The sequence below is a fragment of the Planococcus citri genome, chromosome 3 (genome assembly GCF_950023065.1).
Source record: "Planococcus citri chromosome 3, ihPlaCitr1.1, whole genome shotgun sequence".
Lineage (NCBI taxonomy): Eukaryota > Metazoa > Arthropoda > Insecta > Hemiptera > Pseudococcidae > Planococcus > Planococcus citri.
In genome coordinates, this window is record NC_088679.1 from 31,268,308 (window position 1) to 31,292,742 (window position 24,435).

Consider the following 24,435-nt stretch of genomic DNA (forward strand, 5'->3'; position numbering starts at 1 on the left):
GAGAGCAAAATATTTTATGATTTTGGCTGACCTCTCAATAAAAACGGCAGTTATTTTGTTAGCAAAGCTTATTTTTTTTATTTTGGCAAATTTGATTTTGCTCTAACATGTTCCTAAGGATTCCCAATCTAAGAAAAAAAGTGTCCCAGAGGATTGGGCTGTGCCATTGCTATAACTGCTATAAGCTATTCGAGCGACTACTTCTCAATAGAGTACAGGACACAATTGACGACAGACTTATCCCTCAACAAGCTGGTTTTCACCAGGGGAAAAGCTGTATAAGCCAGGCCATCAACCTCATACAACACATTGAAGATGGGTTTGAGAAGAAAAAAATCACAGGTGCAGTGTTTGTTGATCTAACTGCTGCATATGAACATGATACTGTGTAAACCATCACCTACTGTGCAAGGAAGTATATGAAGTCACTCAGGATCACAATTTCACCAACATCATTAAATCTATGCTTAGTAACAGAATGTTCTATGTAACCCACATGGGAAAGTCCAGTAGATGGAGAAGACAAAAAAATGGACTGCCACAGGGGAGTGTTCTTGCCCCAATCCTATTCAATATATACACAAATGATCAGCCAATCAGAGACCAGACCAGACACTTCCTGTATGCAGATGACCTAGCAGCAACAGCTCAGGGGAATACACGCAATACATATAGAGGTACAAGAAATGCTTGCAGGAAACCCTGAATGGACTACAGACCTATACTATGTGGATAATGCCCTCAGACCAAATCCATCCAAAACTTAAGTGTGTAGCTTCCACCTTAATAATTGCTCAAATTACAATGAAAAAAATCACATTTTAGCGCTATCAATGGGTTACAACAACATAATTTGAATTCATAGTCAATTCTTGATTCCTATTTCCTACGTAAGTATTGAGTTTTACTTGCCACAAAGAAAGAGGCTGTATAATGTTACAAAATTTCCTAGTTCTGATGCTGTAAAATTCAATTTTTCTTTAAATTTCCAGCGTTTTGTTGATCAGCGACACCGGCTCTGATAATATACTAGTTCAGAACACATTTCACATTTTGAAAATTTGTTGTTACCTGATACAGAAGGACTTGGCAGCCGAAATCCTGTACTGGTATATTTTCACTTGGGTAAGTAATACTCAGTACTTGGATTGACTATGAATAAGAATTAGTGAGTAACTGAGTACTAGCGAGTTGAAGTTCATTTATAATTATTTTGACATGGGTAAAATTGAAGTAATACTTGATACTTGAATATAAGTAATGCTTAATGTTAATACTAATTACTTGGCTCAGAAATGTTTATAAATTCGGCCCTTATTTTCGATGAAAAACCGCCGTATTTTGATCTCGATTGATTACTTAAATTGTATAGGATTTCAATTTTTTTAAAGATTATTCTTGAAACTTTAAAATCGGTTTTGGGATGTAAATTGTACATCGTAATTCGTAGGTGTATTTTCAATGGGGTTTATGACATTTTTAGTTAGATTTCTGCTTTAGTCAACAAATTAAACACCCAACATAATCAAAACACACACATTATTTAGTTAATAAGTACTACATATTATACATATACATGGAAAAAATTAGTTTGTAAAATTGTAATACATTTTTTATCTACAAAATACCTTAACATACAAATATCACACAAATGAAGATCACAATATTCAACTTCCGAAGAACTATACAAAGAAACAGAGAAATTACAAATTATATACGAAAGAATATAAACCTCACAGAAAAATAAAACCTAAGTAATATTACGTAACTAAAAAGTGCAACGCTTATGGCACTAATCGTTTGTGAATAAAAAAAATCGCGCGACATACGAACGGTCATCTAGACTATTGTTGTGAAATGAAATGCATCATTAAGAGGGAAAAAAAAATTATAAGCGTAATGCTAGTCGAATAAAAGTAGTTACAAATTATCATTCAGTCTTTACAAAACGGCGGATTGATTTATAAGATTGCCTCGCAGAATAAAAAAATACAAAAAAATTATAAAAACGATTCTACGAACGAATAAAAGAGAAAAGAAAGAAAAGAAATTAAAAATGAACACAAACGTCGACGTAATACACGACACAACGCATAAAGTAACATGATCCAAGTCCAACTTGGCACAGCTCCACCTACTCCGGCTTAAAAAAAACAAACACTTTCGAACCGATCACCTTATGGTTTTAGCACCTCATCGAACAGAGTAGCGATATTAAAATAAAATAATAAAAAAAAAACGTCTAGGTACACATTACACAGCTTAATTAATAACGAATATCTAATTACAATATAGGTACAACGGTAGGAATCAAAAATGAGAAACGTTTTTTGACATGGAACGCGATCCCATGATTTACGATTTTAATCGCAATTTAAAAAAAAAAACTTTAACCAATAAAAGAGGAACATTTTTCAAAAAAAAAATTAAACTATACGTATTTTTCGCCGGGCCTTTGTTCTCTTAATTTCCACTTAGTCCGGTCTATGCTTAACTTCACCTCTCTACCGCAATCTCCGTCTAAATCGACGCAGCCGTCCATAGGGCAATTGTTATTATGCCTGGAGAGATACGACATCTCCATGGTATTCTGTAAATAGAAGTAATTATCGTTAATTTTATCAATGAAATTGTTACATTTTTTTTTTAGATTCCGTAGAAAATCTTAGCAAATGAGGCTTTCCTCGAGCCTACAGCGTAGGTAGGTAGAGGTACAAAGACAGACAATGAGAATAAGTATTTTCCAATTACCTTGGTACGAATTTTTTCATTAATTATGGTTTTTTTTTCTACATATAATAAAGCGAGAGATCTAATCGTAGTCTATCGTTACTATATTTGTAAATGTGTATGATGACTAACTTTCTCGTGTTTGGACTCCGGCGCCAGTGGATTATTGGTGATGTTGATAGGTGGGTGAGGTGTGATGTAGCCATTACGTGTACACGATTTTAAACTGCCGTTCATTATTTTATGGTTGTTGTGGTTGTTGTGATTAGCGTATCCGTTCATGGTGACCGGTTCGACTTGATGGATTGTCATTATGTTGTCGGTGTTCTTGTCGGGGGTGTTTTCTTCTGAAATGAAGAAAAATGAAATGATTAGTATCCGTAGCATAAAATGGTATTCTTATTATTATTATTTTTTTCAACACTTCAATAATTTGAACATTATGAAAGTAGATAGTTCAAAATTTTAAATAAATATCAAAATTATTTTTTAAAAAATATGGCGAAATACATAAAAATTGCTTCAATTTCAACAGAAGTACCTTCACCACTAAAACTTCAGCTACCTGTGCCAATGTTTCTATTTTAACGACTTTTTTTCAAAAATGTTGCACTCGTAGGTATTTTTTAGCAAAAATTCAAGTGGTATTTCAGCACAGAATTACTGAGATATTTTGTCATGCTGATTTGGCGATAATTGATTAATTAATAAAATCAATTAAAACAATATACATATTAAAAAAAAAATATTATCAAACTATCAAGACTAAGATTCACAATTTCCATCCAATATTAATTTCAGAACAATTTGAAAGGCTAAGAGCACTGAAAAAATTTTAATATAAAAGTATGCAAAATAATCACTTTTTTCCCGCCAAACTTCGGTCACATTTATTTTGATTTAAATTATTTAAATTTAATCTAAATTACTTACATTAATTTTATGTTACCAGCCATCTTACCCAAATTTTTCTAAAAAAAAGTGACTTTAGTGACTTTCATCAGTGAAAAAAGTGACCAAAAAAGTGACCAATTTTTTTTTAATTCCAGCGTTCAGGAGAGCAAAAAATCGAAAAACAAAAGCAAAAAAACGTTCAATATCTCACCTAAAAACTATTACTTTATTCTCCAGTCTGGCCCCACCAGAAAATCCGTTTTTTTAAATGTGAGAACGAGTACTTAGCTCATTTATTTATTTTTAAAATTTTAGAATTTGAATAATGTTTTTTTGAAGGAAGTTGATTTTGAAAATGAAAAAAAACAGGCCTAATCGAGGGCGAAAGCTCTTGAAAATTTGTATTTTGAGAGGCATAAAAACGATGTTTTTTGTGAGAAATTTGTTTTTTGGCTTTAGTACTTGATTTTTTAAAAAATAAATTTTCATCTTTATTTTGAAAAAGAAAAGAAAATAAGTCCGAGCGAAGCGAGGGCAAAAGCTTTCGAAAATTGATGTTTCGAAAAGTAAAAATTTGTGTTTTTAATATTATGAAATTGTTTAATAAAGAAAATTCGCATAAAACCCTTCGAAAATGAGTAAAAAAAAGATAATTTGGATTAAAAACGTTTTTTTTGTTTAAAAAACGAAAAAAAAAATTCAAAAAAGTGACTTTTTTGGAAGAAAAGTGACCAATAGTGACTTTTTGATGAAAAAAGTAACCAAAAGTGACTTTTCGTGAAAAAAGTGACTAAGTCACTATAAAAGTGACTCAGTAAGATGCCTGTGTTACTTCATGTAGATAATTTAATTTAAATTAATTTCATTTAATTTTTAGTTTGATTGTTTGAGCTAATTAAATTTAGATCGAGGTTATTTACTTTCAGTCTATTTATTTGTATTTGATTCAACTAAATTTTCAATTCAGTTTTCATTTTAATTTTCGATTAATTGTTGAATCAATTAAATTTAAAATTGATTCAATTTGCATTTCTCGGTTTCAATTCAGATTAAAGTGAGTATAATTTACTCCAATTAAAATTAATTTAACTAAAAATTTGAAAAAAAAAAACAATTCAATTTAAATTATGATTCAATTTTTTTTTGAGTCAATTTGATTCATTTTGAATCATTTTGATTCAAATCATTTTAATTTTATTCAATCCAATTTGAATTTAAATTAATTCCACTCAATTTTCATGACTCATAATTAAACAAGTTACAAAAGTTTTTGGTAACATTTTCAAAACTCTGGCAACTGTAACGTTAATTTTTTTTTTAAAATCAAAAATTTGAATTACTCAAGCCAAGTTTTGCTTTCGGCCAAAAATTCCAAAAAATCTCACTTTTTATCAACAATTTAAAAAATCCTTCATTTTCTTTCATAAATTGCCTTAATCTCACCTGTTTGCTAAAAATTGCTATAGAGTTTTGCTGTTTTGCCAATAGTAAAAAAAAAACTTGCCTTATGCTTAGATTGTCATAGTCTCAGACTCATGCAAAAATAGTGTAAAAATTCGCCATTCGTCAAAATTGCAATAAAATTTAATGTTTTGCTAAAACTTTGTTCAAAACTTTTATAATTTTACAAAAAAATTCCCATTTGACTCCCCCCCCCCCCCAACCAAGAAAAAAATTGCCAAAAAATGAGAAATATTCTTACTTTTTTAAACAAAAACTGTAAAAATGTGTAACTCTTTTGCCAATGATCACGTTCATCATGAAATTTTACTCGTAATTGAAACGTTCCTATTTTTTTGGGGATTTTTGTCTGTACAAAAATGTTTTGCACGAGGTTTTAACTTACCTATATGTAAGGTTCTAAAATACTTTTTGGACGCTTTTTGGTTACTTTTTACAACACTATGATAAAATAATCAACTTAATTTGAATAATTTTTTAAAATTGATTTTTAATAAAGATAAATTACAAATTCTTGATTATAAAATTAATTTTAAAAAAAAATTAAAAATTCTTTTTTTTCAAAAAAAAAGTAAAATTGATTTACTTTTTTAGTTTAGGGTTTTTTAAAACAGGTGAAAAATTGTAATTTTAAATCAAAAAAAAAATAAAAGTTGATCAAACTTTACAAAACATACATTAATTACTGAAGAATTTTTTTTTTTTTAAAGTTGAGTACTTAGGTAATTACTAATTAGGTATGATTCCTAAATTTAAAAAAAAAAATTGATTTATGTAATTATACCCACTACCCAGTTAAAAAATTTTATTTTTAGTCAAATCAATTCATTTTAATTTTTTTTCATTCAAATTATTTTAATTTAAGTAATTATTTAATTTGAATTAATTTAATTCTCAATTCGATTATAAATTTAAATAAATTCGAATCAATGTACATAATTCAATTTTCAATTTGTTTTTTGGCTCGCTTTAATTTAATTTAAAATTATTTAATTATATTTAATTTAAACTAATCTGATTTTTACTTGAATTTCAATCAATTAAATCGCATACTTCATTCATTTTCAATTTTTATTCAAATTAATTTTCATCGAGTTTTAATTCGGTTATCAAGACTTGAATCACTCTGTTTCGATTCGATTCGATTTGTTTTAATCCAATTTCAAATTTGATTTCTAAGTCAACAATCAATTCAAATTTAATTCGAATCAAATTCATTTGAATTTACTTAGTTCAAAAATTCAAAATACTTGATTTAAATCAAATTAGGTAATACTTTAAAATGAATCAATTTAAAATAATCTAGTTTATAATTTGATTTAAATGAATGTAATTTTAGTTCTAAATACCTAATATACTTTCCAAATCAATTCAATTGTTGATTAATTTTTTTTAATTTCTGATCAACTTCAACTTTTATGTCACTTCAATTTTCATGTTAATTTAATTTAATTCATCTCTATTTCGTTCAATTTAGATCAATTCAATTTTCAATTAGATTTTTGAATCAATTAAAAAATTTTTTTGACTGTGCACCTTTAATTTAAATTAATATTGAGTCAATTTAAAAGGGTTGGGAGAGCTTAAAAATCGCCAAAAAATCCAAAAAGGTCAAAATTTTACTTTTTTGTTTCCGTGAAGTGTGTACAGACCACGAAGGCAGGAAGAGCCGAGAGTCGAGAAGAGTTGAAAAGTTTTGCCTCCCAAAAGTTACATACAAAATTTAGAAGGGGTGCAAGTTGGATTTCTCCCTTTTCAATTGATCTAAGACCCTAATTTTTGGATATGAAATTCTAGTTTTGATTTCTTTCCATTCAAAAAATGGATTTCCGGAAATTGAGTAAAATCTTCTCAGCATTCACTTTAAAAAAATCGGTATGAATACAAATTTCATATTTTTAGCGAGTAATCTTACAAAATTTGTAACTTACCATCACTGGAATGATCATTAGGCGATCTTTGCTTAAGGAAGCAAACCAACACGAAGATCATGAATATGATCACCAAGCCGCCAAGAATACCTCCGAATACAAGCATCAACTGGAACGTACTGGAAGATGTAGCAGGTAAAATACTAACATTAGGTGTCTTCAGATCACCCCGACTAGCATTTTCGGTTGTCGTAGACGTTGGATCAGCTGTACAAAACACACGATCTCATCACTAAAACGTCCATTAACCAATAAAACATCGGCCTTAATATCTAATCGAATGAGAAAAAAAACGGGGTAATCCCTTACTCAAAAAAAAAAAATCCATACAAAACAAACATACCAAACAAAAACTAAGAATTAATCTATAAAACCGCTCACAATATCAAAATACACAACTATTTACAAAGATAGGTACTGTCTCTGTTCACATTTCTGATCCTTCGGCTGGGGTCGGGGGTTTTTCATCGTACGAGTAATCGGGCTAAAATTTAAATAATTACAAAAAAATATATAATTACCTAAAGTTTTACGAGTAATAATTGTACTAAAGTCAGAAGCCGCTCCGACAGTAAAGCATTGAATTTTAATATCGTATGAGGTATCAGGTTGCAAATGCGTTATGACAAAGGAGTTTGTTTTTTCTCCTTCTACGGTGGCTTTTATGTAATCGCCCGCATTGCTTGTCGCTCGATAATACACGTAAAAGCCATCGACTGGAGTTGATGCGGTATTCGAATACTGTATATGAAAATAATGTACATATTTTCCATTAATAATTATAGCGCCATGCGTATATAAGCTCCCGTCGTATAATAATATGTATATTTGAAGATTGCAACATTATGCAGGAAAAATTTAATTAATACTAAGTAGACTATGTGAATTAGGCTAAGAGGTGTTTTCTTTTACCTGCCACTGGATTTGTATACTGGTTGAAGACAGAGCTTCGGAATTTATAAACGTAGGTGCGCCGAAACGACTTCGATCTGTGGGTACTCCTTGGTGGAGGAAGAATTTATTCGAATTTTTACTCAATTTATTGTCGTTGTTCTCGTATACCGCAGCTACTCGGAATCTAAAGCAGAAAAAAAAATTGATATAAAGTAAGCATCAGATGCAATAAACACAAATAGGTACATATTGGCCATTCTGGTGGCATACTTACTTATAGTAACGATTGGTTTCTAATCTATCCACTTCATAGGAACGAATATGAGGTGGTATATCTTCATTACTGGTCATCCAACGACTATTGCCTGATCTACCTTTACCGGTATCGTTATTGCTGACTTCTTTGTATTGGACTTTGAAAAATAATATCTTCAGACCGCTATTCGGAGGCACGTGCCATCGAACCATCACAGATCTATCTGATAATCGTGTTACGTTAGGTCTGGTAGGCGGTACCATGATTTCTAAAATGGAAATATTGATGGTAAGAGACCAAAGTTGAAGCATAATTATTTCAGATGCACGATTGAATTCAAATTTTGACTACGAACCATTCTCTTTGTATTTTCGTTTAGATTTATTCTTCCTTTGGCGTTCCTTTTTACCATTATGGTGACCGTTGTGATTACCTGGCATTCCTGATCGATTGTTACGACCACCTTCGTTCCAACCTGAGGAAAAAAAAACATTTTTCAGTTCGACGAATTCGGTACCTACTAAAATCATCGAATCTTGAGAGTCGAAAATAATTTTGAAAATAGCCACAATTTTGAATTAAAAAAATTAGAAATCACTTAATCGCAGAATCGTCAACTCGAGAATATATTTCACCAAAAAATTACCTTCTTCCTGCTCGAAAATATCAGTACCATTGGCTATGATCTGTTTAGGAATAACTTGTAGCCAAGCTGCACCATACGTGGTTCCAACACTATTCTGAGCAAAACACTGATATATACCGGCATGTATCTTTTGAACTTTTCGTATCGTAATCTTAGAACCTGTTGGCAAATAAATAAATCATTCCATGAGTTTTTTTTTCACAATGTGGGCGACTTTGACTCAATTTATTATGCAAAATTGTCTCGTTCAAAATACAAGAATCAATGGTTGTCAACTTACTCGAAATAGTGAAGTATTCGTCGTTCGTCAAAGGTTCTGCGTTCAAAGTCCACGTAACAGTTGGAATAGGGTTACCGGAAACTTCGCACGATAATTCGGTGTTACCGTGTTCTTCGACCTGCGTTTTATTCGGTTCTTTCAATATGACCGGAGCCTCTGCAAAAATAAACAAATTTCAAACATCGTTTAGTTACTTTACGATACTCGTAAATCGATTTCGGAAAAGATAACGTAAGTACTTCGAGGCAGAACGTTAGGATGCCTCCTACGCTCCAGCCGAACCTGTTATGAGATGAAAAAAACTTCTGTCACGAACTCATACTGCAAATAAGGAGAAACACAATATGTTACCTCGAGTAAGAATCCTTTTTTTCCTTTGAAGGATCTCATCTCCCAACAGGGGGGGGGGGGTGTTTGAAAATACCTAACGTCGAATTAAGAACAGACAAAAAAGGAGATCATCAAATTTATCTCCCTTCATTTCACTCCAGCTCTAGAACTTTTGAAGAGTTCAAAAAATAGATAGGTATCCTTAAAGGGAAAGAAAAGAAGGGAGGATGAAAAAATCTATAGATGTAATTCTCTTTCCGTAAATTTTTCTCCGCCTCCCCCTCCTTATCATCATCGCAACTTTTGTGAATCAAGAACTTTCCGACATGAGGGATAAAGTTAACGAGAAAATAATTTACATCTACTTATTCAATATCATAGATATAAATATAAACTGGATCGGAAACTCGTGAAGCAAAAATTCTTCACCTCCGGAGAAATTCGACCAATCAGAGTTTTCACCTCCGGGCAACTGACCAATCAGAGCCTTCACCCCCGGAGAAACACGTGGTCTACGCGATTCGGGATTGGTTGATTTTTTTGCTTCACTTTTTCCTGTACATTTTAAATGTAAGTGTCCGATCCAGTTTATATTTATATCTATGTTCAATATCAAAGTTGGTACTGAAATCAGAAATCAAAAAATTCGCGCCTTTTTTCACGCTCTTTTCGAGTTTTTTTCGAGATTTTTTTCTGTTTTTGATCATTGAAAACACAGAAGAAGACAGTTTTTCACAAAAGCGAAGCGAGAGCGCGAAACTTTTTGTGAGGTATAAAAATGTCAATTTTGCTGTTTTTAAATGAAATTTCGCACCTTTTTTCTCCATTTCGAGCTGCACAGCACAGAAAAATAATTCTGCGATTTTTAAAAAAATTATTTCGCAAATGGAGTTTTGAAACATTTCCGCTTCCCTGTTCCAATCTCATTATAAAATTTCCGCCGTCTGAAATTGTTGGATTTTTATGAGAAAATGATCTCCTCTTCTTTCGATTTTCTTTTAAATTCAAAAAAAAAGGTTCACCAAGAGCCCTTCCCCCACCTCAATCCGAAAAATGAACAAAAATTCTCATTTCTCTTCTCATTTTCATAATATCTTCTAGTCTTTCAAACTATTTTAGTCCCCTTTTGAGGAGCCGTCTCACCGAATGCTGAAAAAAATGAAATGAAATCGAAATCGATAAAAAAAATTAAAAATTTTTTCATTCGTGTTTTGGAATTTTTCTGACCAACGTCTAAAAAAAAATAAGGAAAAAATCAACAAAAAAGTTGAGAATTGACCTATAAGCAAACAATTTTGAAAATTTCTTATTTCTGATCAAAATCTTTCCAAATAACCAAAAATTTTCAATCACTTCAAGTACTTCTTTCAATTTTTTCCACTTGTGAGGAATTTCAAACAAGATCAACACTGTTCGAACTTCGAAGAACCAAGCAATTTTTTCCCCTAGAAAAGAGCGGTGGCTCAAAAAAACTTTAGACACATAAATGGACCGAATTTGATTTATTCCATTGTCCCCAATTTTTTTAATGGCGGGAAGGGGAGGGGGTCGTTTCTAAAAACGGAGATAGAAACATTTTGGCGATCGGAGAAGAGTTTTTTTTTGAAACGGGGATTAGGTATAATAGAAGAATTCGATAAAAGATTTCAAGATTGAATTTTTACCTATGTATCAATTTTTAAATTTTTTTTCCAACTTTGGAGGCTTCCCAGCACGACTAATTTTTTTCAATAAAAGCCAACAACTTTGAAGGCTGCATGGGAGTAAAAAAGTTCATCTTTCGGAACCGTTTCTTTAACACAGGGTGTCTAACGAAACTTCCAGAAAAAAGATCATGACTTTTTCATGACTTATTTTTCACATTTTTACCGCATGAAAATACCCCCCCCCCCCCAACCTTCCCAAAAAATTAAATAACTCGAAACTGCGAGCAGGTATTTCAATTTTTTAATTTTTCTAATTTTTTGAACAAATAATTTTTAATTTTTTAATTTTTTAAAATTTTATAGGCTTTTAAAGAATTTTAAAGTGTGTTTCGAGCACAATTCATGACTTTTCATGACCTTCATGACTGTTAGACACGCTGCTACATACAATAAAAAAAAGTTTACTCTCATCTGAGGCTCCTCTGGTTGATTCGAAAGTGGTTGAAATTGTTTTTTTTTGGGGGGGGGGGGGGTAATCAATTTAATAATACAAACCACCGAAAAATGTTCGAATTTTCCATCACACTAAATCATTCTTTTTTTTTAAAGAAGAAAATCAAAAATTTCACAAAAAAATCAAGAGAAACAAAATTGCAGGTGGGACACAAAATTTCCAACGATGGAATTACGATTTTTTTTAAATACCATTTCGTCTATTTCGAGTCAGGTTTGAAAAATTCTACTGTTAGAGATGAAAAATTGAAATTATTCACGACGAAAAAATCTTTTTTTGAGGAAAACCATAATAAATCTAATCTATAAAGTTATATAAGATGTACTTTTAGCTGAAGTTGGAGAGTTCTACTTGAACAATTATTAGTGATGAAAAATTAGATTTCTCGTCTGTAAAAAGTATGAACAGGGATGCAGCTTTCATACACATAAAATAAGTTTTTAACCATCGAAAAATGTATAAAAACACGAAAATAGGCAAAAACATGCATTTTAAAAAGTTAATGATAATATGGGTATTGGGTATTGAACTAAGGGGAATTTAAAGTCGATTATCGAATAATAAACAGAAACCACTTGAAGAAAAAAAATCAAAAATTCCAAAGTACATAATTACGAAAAATTATTAAAATTTACGAGCAACTTCTAAAAAAATATGAATTTAAAACGATAAATGGTGCGAAATAATGCACAAAACGTATCAAAAAATTGAGGTAAATTCCAAATTACGCAAAATGATTAATTTATGATTAAAATATACAAAATATGCCAAAACAATTTGGTCTCGTTTTACTCAAAATTTTGTGGTTCGCAATGATGTGTGATTTCGTGCAAAAAATATAATCATCAAATAAATATTTTGTAAATAGGCGAAAAATTTTGTTAGAATATGTTTTTGTTTGCATTCACAAGTTACATTAGATGATTAGAATCTATACCTATACCGAATACCTACAATAATGATTTCAGAAAACTCAAATACGATGCGAGGTGTAAACACACTTCTTTGATTTATTTCAATGGGCAATTTATCACTAACCAATCCCTCGTCAGATGACGATGTGACTCCAAAACTGGTGAAATGTGGGCCATGGATCAATTGAGCCTTCGTGTTTCGAGTTTTAGCTGTTTTTGGATTTCCCAAAATCTAATTCTTCTCATCTTTTTTTTTTATCTTTGAATTTTATGCACCTATATCTAATCCTCTCTCTCAAAATTTCCATCTTTGAACAACGTTCCACAAAAGCGAGGGGAGACACAGGGAAATCGGAGCTCAGAGGGGATGAGCTAAAATTGGGTCTGATCAGATCAGGAAAATGACCACATCTGAGTAGATCTGATTAGATCAGATCAGATCCGGACATTCTCTGGGTCCAATTAGGTCTCTAGACGACGTTTCTCATTTCCTGCAGAATTCGTTCATACCATAACAAGTTTTTTCAATGAAATCGCAATGTCAGGTCAGATCAGTCGTCGGTGGAGTTGTAAAGCACTTTTATTAGATATACCAAGTACGGAAATACCTATAAGTAAACGTAGGTCTAGGTACTATACGTATAAACTACACGCAATCTGCATAATACGAATACGAACCATGAATATGTAAAAGGACTTTATGCTGCAGAGGCGGCGAAACGCCATTATTCATTTCACAAACATATTCTCCGGTATCTTCGGGTACAATATTCCTCAAATGCAGACCGCCGACCAACAAATCTGTACGATTTTTGGGCAGAGCCTGCGTAACGCCGGCTTTGTACCAAGTAACACGAGGTGGCGGCTCGCCAACAGCTACACATTCTATTGTCACGTTCGAGCCTGAAACGATGCCGCAAAATTTATTAGTATACTTATTATACTTACTCACTTACTACTTATACCCATAGGTAAGTATAGGTATTCGTTAGTTTGTTTGTTTTGTTGGCTAGTCCGAGGAGGACATGGCATCATTACACTTACCACTTTGAACTACGTAATTAGTCTGAGGAGAGGATAAGAACTTGGGCGGGTATTGAGGCACCGAACGACTAGGTACTACTTCCAATATGACTCGGAAAGGCGCATTGAATGTCTGGCTGGTGATGTAATTGGTCGCCGAGCATGTATAAACGCCGGAATCTTGTTCCGAGACATTCTGCAATAGTAAACTACTCGAGGTGGGTAGAATTCGAGAATGCTGCGACGATATTTTCTTATCATTGCGGTAATATTGAATCACGGCGCTGGGATTGCTCACCGGAGGCGGGCAAAATATCGACACCATGTTTCCAGCGGTCACTTTGTAATGTTTCTCCGGCTGGTGAGGGAAAGGTTTCATCTCAGCCAGAGACAGCTTAGCCGGCACCGAGGCGATCGCCGAAGCTCCAAAGTACGCCACACACTGGAAATAATGAAACAAAAATTACGTCGTTAGATTTACTAATGATCAAAATACATATTACGTTCGAAGTATACGCGTAGTCGTATCATCAAAACGTCATCGTCGTCGTCTAATAAGCAGGTATTTTGTTTTCCCACAGCTAAACAAAGTATCGTTCGTCTAATGACAATTTTTTTCTCATCGACGAGGACGATCATCGTCGCCGCCGACGCCTGACTATAAGTTTCGTCTTTCGTCATTTTTGTCGAATTATCGCTCAAGTTTTTCATCAATCTTTTAAGCCACCATATTCGTCAACTTTATTAGGCTATAGCGTCGTCATTGTCACCGCCATTCATAGTCAGTCTAAATTTTTTCTTTCTAAAACGTGAATCAAAACTGGTTTCAATTCAGCAGTCATCGTATTAAAAATCAATTCGCATTCGCACAAGTAATGACCCAATAATTAAATTATGTCATCAGACGAAATGTTAATTAGTCGTCTGAGATGTTCATTAATGAAATAGCCTACACGTAGCCTGTCCTATTCGACTAAAGTAGCAGTGAATGGAGCAACGGTGGAATGTGCCCCGGGCCCGGATATTATAGCTAGGGTCTGTGGGTCTGCGTATGTAGAGCATCTACCGATCGACTAATTTTATATCAACCGAAAGAGGAAAGAATGTATTTCTGTCATATGACCTATTCCGCATTAACTCGAACCAAAAATGAAGATCTCTCTGATTTCGTAGATTTTTTCTCACGAGTTCTCTTCGATGATCTAGTAACATAAACACCATCATATTTTCTGCTCCAATAAACCACTCAAGTAGGATAGGAGGTGGCCCTCAGTCAACTTTTGATGTGACCAACCAACTTTTTAAATGATTAAGTACCTATGTACCAAAATAGTGAGCTAACTTTTAAAAACTAGAAAAAATAACAGAAAGAATACGGAGGTCCAATCTTGACATAATTTAGGGTAACTATGCACATATTTTTGTAGGTCAATTTTTCAACGAAAAAAATCCTCGAAATCTCAAAATGAGCTACGAGCCACGAGGCAGCTACAACTCTGAAAATCATCTTTCTAGGTCATATTCCAAGCCCCGGCAAGTTTTTAAGGTCATTTTCGAGATGAAGAGGATAAAATGTATCTACTTTTCGATATTTTACCATATTTTTTGTGAAAAATTTAGGCCCCCAGACATTATTTTCCTCACCCATATTAAAATTCCGCCACAAAACGTGGTAGTAACCTAAAAATGTAACTATGTAGATTGTAGATTGACGATTGTGGGTTTTCAGAACGACTGGTCATTGATTTTCTGTACCAATATGCAATTTTGGATTACCTACCTACTTGAAAAAATGCAAACCCCCTTTAGTACCCCCAATTTTTTATTTAGGCAGCTGAGATTATTTTGAGACCTCCGAAGACCTTTATTTTGAGTTGACCGACTCGAAAAAAATGTTAGCTCCGGAGATGTCTCACAAGGGAACCTCTTGACGTGTCACACTCCGATTCGAACGGCACCGCGATTTTTGGAAAGAGCATAGTCTAAAACCCCCAAAACCAAATTTTCAGCTGCCCAAGTTCATTTTTAGATTTTTGGCGAATTTTTGAAAATTCAAAATTGACTGTTTTTGGCGATTTATGCTTTTTTTTAAAAAGTACGTAATTGATCAGTAAAAATGGTCAAAATAAGTCCCAAAACTAATATTAATGGGTGCCATTTATCGGCACGACAGATTAAATCATTCGAACGACAGAAAAAAAGTGTTTTGCACGACAGATGCTAACGTCCCAAAACCACTTTTTTAACGACGGAAACAGTTTTCAACAATCGCACGACAACAAAAATTGAAGTGCACGCCAAGAAAATCAAATGAACGCCAGTGTATGCCCGACAAATAGAATGAAATGCATCGACGACTTTAGGAAATGAACGACGACATAATGATAATAGCGACGAATTTATTCACAAAATCACAGGCTATAGGTGGATAAGTATGGTGAATTTGCCCTCGAGAGCTTCAGGGTTGATATTTGCATGGAAGGTGGGTACTCTTGAGCACCTTCCGTCAGGTAAGTTTCAGACCCCCAGACCCCTCCCCCGTTTTTGAGAAACCCCCCGTTTCTGAAATTACAATAAAAAAATTTTCTCAGCCCCATGTGAACCGATTTTTTCAATTTTTTGGCATGTTGTAAACATCCATAAGAGGTATCCCCACAAAAAATTTCAATTCCCTCCCCCCATATTTTCCCCTCAAAATGGCGTTTTTTAGTTTTGTTTGCCTGTTTTAGCAATGATCATGATTCAGCACAAAAATGCGAATAGCATTTTTAAGTGTGTTTTTAACCCCAAAAAAACATATATTTTCTTCAAAAAAAATTTTTGGTGGGCCGTGGTCAAAAATTGAAAAAACCAACAGAGGGGGGGTTAAAAATGGATTCTGGTGTAAATTATTGTTTTTGGTAAACGAGGTATCGTTTCCATATGAATCGAACCCCCCCGAACACGAATATGACGTCCAATTTCATGTTACCCTCATCCACATCCCTCCAGTGCCTCTGCCCCCACCTCAATTTTTACTATATTAAGAATTGAGCTATTTTCATAATGTTGGTGTCGTTTCCATATGAAACGAACACCCCGAAAACGAATATAAAGTGCAATTTTATGCTACCTGCATCCACACCCTTCCAGTGCCTCTGCCCCCAACTCAATTTTCACTATATTGAAAGTTCAGATATTTTCATAATGTTGGTGTCGTTTCCATATTGACTCGAACACCCCGAACACGAATATGAAGTCCAATTTAGGTAATGTTATACGTAGTTCAATGTATGTGTACTGAGCAGGTACCTACATCGCCAAAACTTCGGATATAACTATTCAACAAAGACATGAATGAAACGAAAATGATGAGATATCACTTATTGAAACAAGCGTACCATTCATTATTCACAAATACTGCTCCATTCATGTTCACTAATTCAAACAAGAGGACAAAAATTTGGGGTATCGGGCAATTGAAATAATTTCGTCGGGCTTTCCCATGTTCGTCGTGCATTCCCTTTTTCATGGCGTGAATTTTCTATGCTAGTCGTTCAAGGTCTGTCGTTCAATGCTGTCGTTTTAATGACCAAAACTGTCGTTAAATCCCTGTCGTTCAAAAACACGATTTCGTCGTGGGATTTTTCTGTCGTGCAATTCACTTTTTCTGTCGTTCAATTAAAGTTTTCCCAATATTAATTACCCAAATCCAAATTTTACCATTCCCATGCCATTCTGGAGCCTCCAGCGCGATTTTTCAATTTCTCCAGAATTTTGAATTTGCTCCAGAAGGCGTGAATATGAAGTTGGGCAGCTAAAAATCGAGTTGTATACATTACACTCGACCTGTTTACGAGTTTATCCACATTTCAGCCGATTTTGAGAGTGACACCTCAAGAGTGTTTTTTTAGAGGTATCACTCTCGCTCCAAAACGGCTGGAAATGGTAGAATTTGCGCTCCGGGGGTTAGTTCTCGAAGAAATACAGCGATTCGCACAAATTTCAAAAATTTCCTCACAAACGGTTATCTTTTGATTTTTTGGATTTTTTAATTTTGAAAAAAGCTGGTCAAAAAACCACTCTTGAGGTGTCACTCCCGAAATCGGTTCAAATGTAGATAAACTCGTTAAACAGGTCGAGTATAATAGACAACTCGATTTTTAGCTGCCCAACTGCATATTCACGCCTTCTGAAGCAAATTCAAAATTCTGGAGACATTGAAAAATCGCGCTGGATGCTCCAGAATGGCTGGAAATGTAAAATTTGGATTTGAGTAATTAATATTAGTTTTGGGACTTATTTTGACCATTTTTACTGATCAAGTGCGTACTTTTTATAAAAAGCATAAATCGCCAAAAACAGTCAATTTTTGAATTTTCAAAAATTTTCAAAAATTCGCCAAAAATCTAAAAATGAACTTGGGCAGCTGAAAATTTGGTTTTGGGGGTTTCAGACTATGCTCTCTCCAAAAATCGCAGTCCCGTTCGAATCGGAGTGTGACACCTCAAGAAGGAGAGGATTTCAAAAAATTGAGAAAAATAACCAAAAACTTTAATAATCTTTTTTTCGATCTTTTTGAAATTGGTAAAAATGATTTAAAAAATTGGCACCACCGCATTTCAAAAGATCCAAAAGATTTCTCCCCCTTCAAAAATTACATCTTTCGATGTTTTAACAATTAATGAGAAATATCTGATAAGAAAATGTTTCAAAACCAGGGTGTCTAACAAAACTCCCAAGCCAAAACATCATGACTTTTTCATGACCTATTTTTCACATTTTTACCTCATGAAAACACCCCCCCCCCCCAAATTAAAATAAATAAATAACTTGAAACTGCGAGGAAATTTTTTCTTGATTTGTAGGCAAGTACAGAAAACGTGTCATTTCTCAAACCCAGTAAATAGGTATACTAGCCAATTAACTTATCGAACAGGGTTGCCATTTTTTCATGATCAAAAATTAGGTATTTTAGTTTTTTTATTTTTCTGATTTTTTGAACAAATTTTCAATTTTTTTATTTTCCCCCCATTTTATGGGCTTTTTAAAAAACTTTCAAGTGTGTTTCGAGCAGTATTCATCATGAGCAGTTGACCACCTACTAAAATTCATGACTTTTTCATGAGTTTTCTGATCGTTAGACACCCTGAAAACATGAATTTACCCCAAAAGAAGAAATTTGCAAATTTTCCACCACTCAATCATCACGTATATGATTATATGGCCTGGATCAACGCATAATCTCAAAAACTACCTTCTGGGACTCGGCCTTTTTTCTCAAAACAGATTAGGTAGAGTTTAAAGCGAAAAAATCATCGTTTTTTTTTTTAAAAATGCCCCCTTTTGAGGACCCCTATTTCCGCTCAAAGAATACCTTCGCAACTTAAATTTTTTCTGAGTGATTTTTAACTCAAAAACGAAGATCTCGACTGAATTTGGTCAAAATCCATCTATTTTTTTTCACGATCCACATTTTAATGTACCATACTCAGAGAGAATCAAATTTTGACCTTTGGTCCTGAAATTTTTCAAAGTTGAAAATATGAAATTTTGGAACTGGAATTATGCTTATTGTGGTGCATATTTTTTGAACTCTCCTCTAATTTTTCAATTTACAGCTCCGATCAAAATTTGTCTCCGAGGAGGGGTTTTTATTAAGCAGACACTCAAAATAAATTATTCAAAAAATAAAATACTTTCTTTTTATTAAATGCTTCAAAATTTTTTTTGTACCAATTTTTTTCAAAATTTCACGCCTACTGCTCAGAAATGGGAACACAATGGTAAAAACTACTTTCTGACGATAAAATACCTACCTTTTTTTCCTTTTCCATCAAATGTTTCTTCCCACATTTTTCATACTTTTTTCAAAAATTCTTATCAAGAAAATATTTTCAAAAGTAATGGTCAACTCAAGCTTTTTCAACTTTTTTTCAACTCTTCGCAATTCTTTAGTTTTCAAAGTTTGAGAAAACTTGGGAAAAATTTTTAGACAGAACAAAAATTCAAGAGGACATAGACAGCAATTTTTATTCTGTTTAAAAGCACAAAAATGTAAAATCCGCCTTTTTTCTCGACTTTTCAATTTAACAAGCATCCAGAGATCTCGATGTCTCAAAGCTGAAGCTAATTATTTTTCAAAAATTAAAAAAAAATCTATAGGTTCACTATTTGACTCTCTCAACCTCTATAAATATTGGATTTTATGAGAATTTCCTGAATTTTTTTATTTTCCATAAAAAAAGGTGGGAAATTTCATTCAAAAATACCTAAATACACAAAATTTTGGACGTTGAAAGTGAACTGTAACTTCTTAACCGTATAATAATTTTTTTTTCAAATAATCTAATAACTTTTCAAATTGGGGGGGGGGGGGATAATAACAGGATATTTTGAGTAAAAAACCATTGCCATTAAAACGAAGAAAAATTATCCAAATTCAACACATGTCAATCGTGTCTGCTAGGGACCTCTTTGATCGTTTTTTTGACCTTTTTTAATAACTTGCAGAATCAGTTAATAAACTTTTTTTTAGAGGAATTGTGTTTTTTTTTCTTTCTCGAGAGAAATTATTTTTTTCCAAAAGAATTTGTCTCAGATTTCAACTAAAATTGGATTTTCGAAACTCCTTCAAAATTTCAAAATCTTGGTGAAGTTTCAAACACTTGAGAATGCTGATTTTTTTGTAACTTTGGAGCCAGAGGCAACTCGAAAGGTTATCTTGTGAATATACATACGATGAAAAACATCCGAAAACTTGACTTACAACAAGCTAAAAATATTTTTTTTTGCACCCACATTCCATAAGACTCTTGAAAAAGCCATGAAGAGCTTTGAGAATTTTTGAAACCACTTCAATAAAACGATGAGAGTATTTTTCATGGTAAGTATACGTAAATACAATATCGAGACATTTCACCCAAAAAAACATTTCTTCGAACTCTGAAAGTCTCGCTACAAAGTATACTGGTCAGTAAATCATCAAAAAGTCATAAAAAAATCACAATATACAGCACAAAAAGGTCACTTTCTAATGAATTCTTTGATCTTAAACCTTTTGCCAGGAAACCAACAGATTCCTCTATCACAACTCACAAGCAAAACCAATTCAAACACACAGAATCTTTTCACGTACTGCTACCACATCCGAATTATTCACCTAGATTCACTTCCACAAATAATAAAGAAAAACGACTCCTTCCCTCTCCCCTCCTCCCAAGTTAACCTCCAAAATCCCATCAAGATAAATTTCTCAACATTACAAAAATTGAATTACGATTTTCATCACGATCAACATTACAACGGCCGACGACGACGACCCATCTTTCTTATACATATTCCGATACATTGTACACCGAATTGAAATTAATTTCCATTTCGTGATTATGACAAATAAATTATACTCGCTGATAAAATTACCAGCCATAAAGTATCTAAGCTCTCTCTAACCTGGTAATCTCCCAGCTGCGTTTCATCGTCTAATTTAATAGTAAGCTGATTGGTGGTAGATGTTCGAGAAGACGTTGTACGATTTTGTTGAATATATTTCCGACCATGACGCCATCTGATCGCCTCCGCCGGTAAGTTTAACGAGCAGTCGAAAAAAACGTCGTCCCGGAGCGGACCAGCAAACGGTTCCGGAGATTTTACGAAAAGTATACCGACATCTGAAAAAATACCACCGTTAAAATACATACAACGATATTTCAAATTGTAAAAGTATAGGTACCTACACGAAACGAGTATATCAACTACATTGTAAGTAAGTATGGGAAAAATCTCGAAAATCAGAATATTGGTGGTCTTCGAGTTCGAGTTATTGAGCAGATCTTATCATCTTGTAATTTCAAGCAATCTTAATTGCATGGCTCGTCAACTCGTTTTTCAAAATTCTCTCATCAGGTAGCTCCATATCGTACCAATATTAAATACTAAGTATGGTCATTTTTCATTTCTCTTCGAGTAATTTTTTTCTCTCGATGTGATGTGAATTCGAGAATGAAAGTGTATATGTGATCAGAATGGCAGGAGGGGAGAAGGGAGTAACGACTGAATATCAAATGTCCCAAGAATTCCACGTTGAGATCTTCGAGATGAATAAAATCAGAAATTTATTTCAAAAAACAACTCATTGAAGAAAAAAAATACCCCCCCCCCCTCAGGATTATTGTTATAATTTTTCAAACTGAATTTTATCGACTCGAATAGCTAAATTGGTTCACCCACCCTGGTTCCGAGATAAGGTTCCAAAATCTTTACACCAACCAATCAATTTCAATCTGCATCAATCCCAGCTTCCCATGACTCCCCATAATAATTGTTACGTTCGATTGTGTAGGTAGACTAGTTTTATACCTACCTGTTTATCTGTGTCGTTTTTCTCGACGCATCGAAGCTTTGAAAGCCTCAACTGGTTTTTCGAGCGCTAGACGTTCGAATGTTTATCTACGTACTCGACTGATAGCAAAATGACTTGCTTTTTAACGCGATCTTTTTCGCCTCTTATTATTCGAATTTCGTTGTAAAATTTTGTTGTAAATATATTGTTGATTTTTGTATAATTCGATGAGTCCTATTTTATCAATTAATCGTTACACTCACCTTTACGAATGCGTAAATAGACGCAAACATTGAAGGCGCCCGAACAGGGACTCATCGTACGCGAGTGTAAATACTAATTATCGTTATCGGATCGCGTGTGCGAATAATTATCGAGTACGTTGTACGTATGTAATTTGAAACTATCTAGCGAATTTTCGCGTAATGTTCATCGTTATGTCGTGTTTGAGCTCGTTATACAGCTCAGCAAATCGTAATCCAGTTTATCATCGTTCCGGTGAGCTTTTATAGCTCAATCAACGAATCGAAGGGCCTCCGTACCCGCAATTCATCGTATCGAAGGGCTTCCATACCCGAAACCCAGGGTTTTATTCCTGCAACGAAGCGTTTATCGTATTGAAACGCTTATCATCATCGTACCGAAACGTTTTACCATATTCAGCTGCTTTTTTCATCATTCGAATCATCGTTCCTTATCTTCGTTATCATGGAAGACCAAGACGGTACCTTTAGCTACGTGCATAGTTCGCGTTACTCCGGCAGATGCATAACAAAGCTTGTTGACTCACTCAAAAAGCTTATCGCAAATAATTACTCGATCGATAACGTTAGCGAGGTGAGAGTTAATCTTGAAGAACTCACCAATGAATTCGAATCGTATAAACGAATATCCAGTCGTGGATTTAATCTTGCATCTGTATCCAAGGAGGCCGCCAAACCGAAAACGGAAAAGGAAATTACTGCTATCGAAGACGAAATTTTAGCTGAGCTTGAAAAAGTGAAAAAGTCTGTTCTACCTGTAATCGCTAAATCGAAGAGTTATATTTCCGAGTTTGAAGCTCAACAAACACGCGAATCGTTAAATAACTCATCAATGAACATGACTGGTGGTTTTCCTGAACCGAACGTAAAATTACCTCGAATTGATATACCAAAATTTGATGGTGTTGCTATCGAGAATTTCCTGGAATTTTACGCCATATTCCAGAACGTGGTTCATGAGGAACCAACTTTATCGAAGGTTAAAAAGTTATATTACCTTAAACTAGCGTTGATTGGAGAAGCTCACGATTTGGTGAAAGATACTCCTGTTACCGATAAAGGTTATGATGAAGCGTGGTGTCTTGTAGTTTCAACCTACAAAGATATCAAATCCATAACCCGAAGACACTTCGATCAATTATTCTCGATAAATCGAATCAAATCAACGAGTGAAATCCCTATGCTTCTTAGCAATGTGAATCGCGCTTTGAAGGGGTTACGAGCTTGCGGAGAAGACACCGAAAATTGGGGTCCGATATTGTGTTATATCGTATCCGAAAAATTAGACAACGTAACGTACAAAGATTTTGAAAAATCTCTCACAACGAACACTAAGTTTCCACGTTGGAGTGTTCTGAAATCTTTTCTCGAGAATCGTGCGTCAGTCACTAAACGTAGCAGTGATTTGACCAAACCAACGAAACGAAACGATACTCCACCCAGTTCATCTGGCAAACGATCGACTCTAACTGCTGTATCGAATAACGAACCGAAAAGTGGTCCTTCTGGTACTCCTCAATCATCGCCACCGAAGCCAGCTTGTTCCTGCTGTGACAAGTTGCACTTGCTTATCGATTGTAACATTTTCCGCGACAAAACACCGAAGCAGAGATACGAAATCATCAAATCGAAATCTCTGTGTGGAAATTGTTTCCATTCGAATCATCGCACCAACGAATGTCGTAAATCACCGAATTGCAAAAAATGTAGCAGCCGTCATCATACGCTACTGCATTTTGATAAAACGAACGACCCGAAGGATCCACCGAAGCCCGAATTAAACGAAGATGGCACTCCAAGAACGACTTGCGGTATGTCATCGCTCGTATCCGTTCAAAAACCAATTGCGTTATTGCCGTCTGCGCTTGTAAAGTTTGTTAGCGGAAACAAGTGCGGTACTATGCGTGTTTTACTCGATTCCTGTTCTCAGTTGAATTTGATAACGAACGAATTCATTAAACGTAACGATTTATCAACAACTAAAGCACCGTATCCGAGTAAAGTAGCTGGTATTGGTGATAGCGAAACCGAATGTAATCAAATTATCGAATTTTCAATCGAATCGCGAGTAGAAGATTTCGAATTTTGTGCTCGATTTACCGTAATCAACAATCGAATACCGTATTCTGTAACGAATTATATCATCGGCGATTTTGCAGAAAAAGTGAACGAACGTCGGCTTAATCTCGCTGATACTGCTTTCTACGATCGTAACGTAAATATCAATTCAATCGATGCTATTCTTGGGGTTGAAGCGTATAACTTGTGTGTGCGTAACAAAACCATCTTTATCGAATCCGCTTGTCTACGAGATACCGTTTTTGGTTGGACAA

At 34.0% G+C, this 24,435-nt stretch overlaps 1 protein-coding gene across 4 annotated transcripts in view; it reads right to left on the reverse strand.

Moving 5' to 3' along the window:
* Positions 1–1,522: 1,522 nt before the first annotated feature.
* The window catches only part of LOC135841466 (interference hedgehog-like), an 88,910-nt gene continuing 65,997 nt past the window's right edge, over positions 1,523–24,435 (reverse strand). For 3 of the 4 annotated variants that reach the window (XM_065358434.1, XM_065358433.1, XM_065358435.1), the window contains 12 exons: positions 20,951–21,168; positions 13,541–13,961; positions 13,175–13,399; positions 9,093–9,248; positions 8,813–8,971; positions 8,522–8,641; positions 8,185–8,434; positions 7,929–8,094; positions 7,538–7,757; positions 7,017–7,223; positions 2,863–3,077; positions 1,523–2,590 (listed from right to left, as the gene is read on the reverse strand). In XM_065358434.1, coding sequence (XP_065214506.1) covers positions 2,432–2,590; positions 2,863–3,077; positions 7,017–7,223; positions 7,538–7,757; positions 7,929–8,094; positions 8,185–8,434; positions 8,522–8,641; positions 8,813–8,971; positions 9,093–9,248; positions 13,175–13,399; positions 13,541–13,961; positions 20,951–21,168 — 2,516 coding nt within the window. In that variant the 3' untranslated portion in view covers positions 1,523–2,431. The remainder of the gene's footprint in view (positions 2,591–2,862; positions 3,078–7,016; positions 7,224–7,537; positions 7,758–7,928; positions 8,095–8,184; positions 8,435–8,521; positions 8,642–8,812; positions 8,972–9,092; positions 9,249–13,174; positions 13,400–13,540; positions 13,962–20,950; positions 21,169–24,435) is intronic. The other variant, XM_065358436.1, reaches the window with a different exon arrangement.